General features: G+C 32.3%; 1 protein-coding gene across 1 annotated transcript; it reads right to left on the bottom strand.

Moving 5' to 3' along the window:
• Positions 1–2,411: 2,411 nt before the first annotated feature.
• LOC143550752 (WAT1-related protein At3g28050-like) lies at positions 2,412–6,189 on the bottom strand. Its single transcript, XM_077041347.1, has 7 exons — positions 5,741–6,189; positions 5,574–5,639; positions 5,374–5,487; positions 3,981–4,221; positions 3,256–3,414; positions 3,012–3,163; positions 2,412–2,626 (listed from the first exon to the last, which is right to left on the bottom strand). The coding sequence occupies exons 1-7, from the start codon at positions 5,938–5,940 to the stop codon at positions 2,461–2,463; spliced, it is 1,098 nt and encodes a 365-aa protein (XP_076897462.1). The 5' UTR covers positions 5,941–6,189; the 3' UTR covers positions 2,412–2,460.
• Positions 6,190–6,310: the final 121 nt, after the last annotated feature.

Genomic DNA, 6,310 nt, shown 5'->3' with positions numbered 1-6,310 from the left:
TATTAGCATACAACCAACATGCCTCTAAAGCTCATACATATATCATGATGTATATTTGCTTAGTTCTCCAACCATCAAGAAAACACAATTTTAAAGACTTAACACCTGCACAAAAAAATAATAATAATAACTTAGATTTATAAGTGTAACCTACTCAGAATTCAATCTTTGTGCGCCAATACTTCAACTTGAGATGGCAAAACCCTCTTTTTAACTATCTTTTTGCAATAAATATGGCTAGGGGATCATTTGTAAAAACTAACATTTGGGTTACATGTGAACGTTTAACCAAAAGTGAATATTTGACTAATTACATAGACCTTGTGAAGAGACGTTTAAAAAATCAAATAAGGGTAAAAGGTATCTTCGCTATTCTTTCTAAGTAAGAGTTTTCACAACTTTCTATGCAAACGTTTAACCAAAACTAAAAATTTGACTTGTTACGAAAACCTTGTGAAAAGACGTTTAAAATATCCATGGTAAAACAGTCCTTTGACCATCATTTATTAAATAATAATAATAATAATAAACTATTTTCACAACTTATTGCGAAAGGACTCTTTCAGCCTTGAATGGTGACTAAATCCCAATAACCAAAACACACAAATTTATATATAATGAAAATGAAAGAAATTTATAAAATTGTTCGTATATTTTAATCCCACAAGAAAGTTAAATCAAACTTTATGACATTTATGTAACCTAAAAGTTGTCATTCAAATTTTGTGTATTCCTAACCTAAAGTGTCCATGCAACAAAGGTACTTTATAAATTTTTGTAATAAATCCTAACTGAGCTGTTTGCAAAGTTAGTAGCTACAAACTGATATAAAATTCTGTATAGTATATTTGCTGCAATTAGTTAGAGGCTTTTAACAATTTCAAGCTACACATTTGACATTTTGTATATCAATTTTGCTGTGTATTTTTAAGCAAATACTCTGTAACGGACAGAGTAATCAATCCTTATGAAAGTTTAATGGTTTGAGTGTGATGGTGGACTTGGAATTTTTGTGGGTGTTGGTTGAGGATGGCATTGGCTGACTGGCACAAGCAGGTGATTGCATACTGAATATGAATCAGTTTAATGTTTGAGTGTAGAATTTGGTTATTGGCAAAAGGAAAATTGTATTTTAATAACCCCTGTTGAATGATATTGGCCAATAATAATCCCTATTTATTTTATCGTCACTGGCGGTCCCAAATTCAAAAAAGTTGCCCCCCATTAAAAAGGACTTAATGACGTTATACTTTTTTCCGAATTTCAAACTAACTTTTTAGGGCTATTAATCGGAAGGAAGATGTGAGTCGAATGATATAAAACTTAGCTCCAAACAATGATCCAAACGACTTGAATTTGGTTAATTGTAAGTTCAAACACCCGAATTGAAGTATTGTTTCGTCATTTTGAAGCACTGTTTTGAACTAAGTTTTACACAAATCGACTCGTATCCTCCTAACGATCAAAAGCCCTAAAACATTGGTTTGAAATTCAGAAAAAACTATAACGCCGTTAAGTCAATTTTAACGAGGACCATTGGAGACCAACTTTTTGGGTCCGCCAGTGATGATAAAATGAATAGGAATTATTATCTGCCAATACCATTTAATATGGATTATTAAAATCCAATATTCCTTAGCAAAATCACAAAAATTTCAAAGATATGAATGCAATGGGTGGGTCACCCCATATCCAGGAAAAGAAGAGAAATAGAGTGTGTTGTGGATGTTTAATAATCGAAGTTGGTAACATTTTGTTCCATGTGATTTCTTATTATTACTCCCACGTGCATGCTCTTTTATTGTAAGACATTTGTGTATTCTTTTTCTTTTAAATTTACTAGTATCATTTAGACTAGTTAGAATTAAAAATAGATTAGTTACTTGTTTAATAATCTATGATTATTAGCTGCTGAGCACATATTATATACGTGTGCTCACATGATATGGTTTTAAGCGCTAGCATGCTTAGATCTATAATATACTGTAAAATAATTAATAATAAACGCTTGATGAATTGTTTAGTATTCATTTTTCGAATTTTTTATAAATATAATTATAAAATATATAATCTTGTATCATGGGATTGAACCCTTCCGGTTCGTTTATATATACGTCCAATTCGTTTAAAAGTATTTATCACTAGCATTTGTATCCGTTGAACATAATCAGAATTAAATAAAATAAATTACTTATATACAATATATCATGCATATGCGGGCCTATGCTAGACTCAGTTTGATTAAACTTAACAAAAATTAATCAAGCGGGAATTAACGTTAAGAAATCATTATTAAGCATTGTACGGAACATGACCTGTTTAACGGAGTGTCACAATTACCTGCCACTTCATTGTAATCGTTTGAATGTTTTTTAACCAATTATGAATTCTTAAAAATTACAACAACATAATTCATCCTGAACATGATAATACATAGGATAATCGACATGGAGTTTTGATTTAACTTCTTTCCACGTCCACATCATCTTTGTAATACCGTAACAACGGCGATCTTGACATCGAAGATGAATGCGAATTCATAACTTCATCGTTTAACACGACCTCTTTTGCCTTGCCCCACATCACCGTGTAGAACCCAATCGATATTATCGTTGCTCCAATCACGCTGAATATACAAGAAGTTAAACCCTTACATACATAGCCGGTTTGGATAGGAGAGTAGGGTGGTCAACGGCCTCATGGTTAAATTTTTTTTAATATATGTATATTTTATGATAAAATATTTACTTTTAATGTTAAATTCAATTATTCAACTCATTTAAGCCTCTTTTTTATAGTCAATAAAAAAATAAATAAATCTCACAATCAAAATCAATACTAAGTTAGCCAATACAAAATTTTAATTGATTAAACACAACAAAAAGCTCTTTTACTTAAGATTAAAATTTTTTTTCGTATTCGGCAAATATTTTTTTATATTTCTCGAAGACGGCCCTGCTAACACATTAAGTTTGATCATGATTAGTTGATTGACTAGAATTTCATAATACCTTCCAAGATAGAGGTCGTCCCCAAGGAACATAACACCCATGACAACTGCTATAGCAATTGATAACGGTTTAAACATGGCCACAAATAACGGCCCTTTCAAGCGCAATGCCCATGTGTGGACACTGATGTTCAAGCATAAACCAATCATGCCCTGCAAGGCTCAAGAAACTAAAAAAAAAACTTGCTTTGACGCCAAGTAATTGATCACATAACTCTGAAAATCGGCTTAATTTGGGCACTTACCGAACACAAAATCGAGGCTAAGGCTATATCAGGCTTGATTTTCCAAGCACTTGAATCTTGTTCAATAAAAGCCCCTACAATTGCGGCTAAAAGGCTCACTATCAAGTCATAAAAGAACACCACTACTAGTTCTGCCGGGTACTCCTTCATGATTTGTGTCTGCACGTTATAGTTAACATTTAATGACTAACTACTTACATATGCGTAATTGCGTATTGTTGATTTGGTCGCATACTCGATTGGAAAACTATGTCTCATTCTCGTCCCAATACATATCGGTGTTGGGTAACCCATAGGTATCACGTAAGCTTGTTAGTTTGTTAAAAATTCCTCACTACAATTTTCAAATACATCTTATACTATTTTAATTTTTATATAAATTTAATACCTATGAAACTAGAATATAAAAAAAATAGTGAATTAGTAGATTATTATATTAATCAAGGACAAATCAAAATAAAATGTTTACAAGTATGGTTGAGTTAATGGGTATGCATGTTTTAGATAATCAGGCATGGGTATCATGGCGAAAGTTTTTAAAACTTATCTTATACCCGCACTGATTAATGATTTGGGATTACTCGTGAGTAAGTTTCGTTGATATTTAACATTTCAAGTCATTTTTTAAGATGGATTTAAGATCGAGTTTCATGTAACGAATAGTTTATTATAAACCAATATCAATAAAACCTGTCATATACCCGACCCAATGGATGAAACTATACATGCACTATGTAGCACAAGGGAAGCAAAGTGTACTCGGCTGTTAAAAAAAGACCACCAAGAGCCCAGTTCGGTTGTGAAGTACCGAGGGAAACTAATGGCGAATTAGATGGAGAAGACCATAGACTTGAAATAAGCTTGGGTCCTTTGTAAAGTGTGACAACAAATGCACCTGCTATAGAAACAATTGTACCCACTAACTTTGCACGAAAACTTTTATTTGATAAAGAGAGAGTCTCCATCCTGTTTTTGCCATAAAAACAAACTATACACTATATTATAAGCAATATCGTCACAAAAATAGAACAAAAATAAGACCAACAAAGTTTTTGGTTCAATTTCAATTTTTTTTTCTTGTTCTAGCCAGGACTTTTTACTTCAAGTTGCATAACTTATGATACGTATGTTTAGGGGTGTAAACGTGTTGAGCTCGACTAGGCTTGAGCCAATGTTTGTTTTATTTACGAGAGCTCGAGCTTGGCTCGATTCGACTCTACACATTTATTTTTTTATGTAATTTTTGTACATTATACACTCCATTAGATACGGTGGTTGGTTGGCATGAACAATACCGCCCCCACATTTTATATCTATACTAAAAGAAAGAGTTAATAGATTGATATTTTTTTCCGTCAGATCTAATAGATTGTATAATGTATGAAAATTAATTGTTGACCACCTGATTTAATAGAATTCCGAATACATATCGCGTGGTTGTGAACTCCGGTCAAGATATTCACCGGAGGAAGCACCTCCAAAACTCTAGTGGTTGCCCACTTCTTCGCTATACTTGAGACGCTGATTCAAACCAAAGCGATATCAACTATGATCTTACTCACAAACATTTATTTTATTATTATTTTATTTTTGCTTTTTTCTACTCACTCACATAATTATAAAGAACGAAGAATAGTAATCCGGCCTCCATAAATAGAGAGTTACTATTACTTTCAAGTTTCCACTATATATTTTAGAGTAAAGAATGAGGTGTTGAAGCTAAACAAAGAAAAAGAAAACTATATTTTCCTCCATATTTTATAGATAAAGGGTAATAAAGAGTGTGAGATGCATAAAATATAGAAAAAAAAAAGTAAAACACACTGGAATCTTAATAATAGAAGAAAATTTGATTGAAACAATTTAGAAGGTTACTATTCATTAATCTATATATTTTGTGAGTGTAAAAATGAGACAAACAAAAAATTGTGAGTACAATGGGGGATAAAGATGGAGAATTAGATGTGAAGGGTTTTTAAAAAAAATAAACAAACCTTAGAGAAAACTGTGTTTTTAAGCTAATTATAAACATGGAGATAAAGAGATTCTGATGAGAATGCTCAAAGCTACGACGACGCAACATGCTAAATTTAAATTTTTGAATAAGTAGAAACAAACCTGAAAATGATTGCAAGGATGAAGGTAAAAGCAGGAAGAATATTGCTGATCGCCGAAGCCAATGTTGGTGAACTGTAAATAATTCCAGTATACCCCATGATCTGTGACGCACACCTGATCATCACTACTTATATTAATCATTTATTATTACTCGATACACATAATCAGCCGAATTAAAAAAATTAAACAAAAAACGTTACCCGATAATCCCCATAAGGCCGACTTTGCTAATGATCGAGATATTCATAGGAGGAAGCACTCGCAACCTGTTTTCCATCAATAAATAAATAAATAAATAAATAAAAAAGGATAAACTATACTACAATTTTTGTTCTTTTGAATATCCATTACGTCTAAAACTCAATACTTGCTAGAGACGAAGGGTGCTGGAAGGAGAAGGAATGCGCCAAAAGCATATGAGTACACTACAAAAACATGGTGACTCATTCCTTGGAGTGTGGCCGCTTTGTACAAGGTGTTGAGTCCAACATTGTTGCACTCGATAGTGACCATGGCGACGAGTAGTAGCACATCTCGATAAAAGAAGGATATACGATCGCCGGCCATGTTTGAAGGACTAGATCTCTTGTGTTATGTTGCTATGGGAAGGTGATAAGAGAGCATAATATTAGTATGTAGTGGCCGGTTACTTTTTTTAAAGAAGAACATTTAAAGATTACCTAAGATAATGTCAACCAGTTGGTAGTGGGAGTATGGGACTTATGCTTTTGACAATGAAAGTTTGTACATATGCTACTTAAATTATCGGCTACTCCAATATTAATCACTAAAAAAATGAGTGAATTGCGTGGATGATTTGTTTTTAACTCTTTTATAATAACACATATGCTACTAGTTTGTTTGTTTTTTTTTGTTTTTTTAAACAAAAATCAAACAAAATTCTACGTTGAATTAATTATATGCAAGTTCAACCAGG

The sequence above is a fragment of the Bidens hawaiensis genome, unplaced genomic scaffold, assembly GCF_021521415.1.
Source record: "Bidens hawaiensis isolate Kalapana, Puna unplaced genomic scaffold, B.hawaiensis_p1.1 tig00016156_1, whole genome shotgun sequence".
Lineage (NCBI taxonomy): Eukaryota > Viridiplantae > Streptophyta > Magnoliopsida > Asterales > Asteraceae > Bidens > Bidens hawaiensis.
This window is presented reverse-complemented; position numbering and strand designations above follow the sequence as displayed.

Excerpts from the sequence above, each read along its gene's own strand:
- LOC143550752 (XM_077041347.1), bottom strand. The coding sequence starts at position 5,940 with ATGGCCGGCGATCGTATATCCTTCTTTTATCGAGATGTGCTACTACTC. Across the intron at positions 5,640-5,740 it reads GCACCCTTCGTCTCTAGCAA|GTTGCGAGTGCTTCCTCCTA; the intron begins GTATTGAGTTTT and ends GATGGAAAACAG. Across the intron at positions 3,415-3,980 it reads CCTTGTGCTACATAGTGCAT|ACACAAATCATGAAGGAGTA; the intron begins GTATAGTTTCAT and ends TATAACGTGCAG.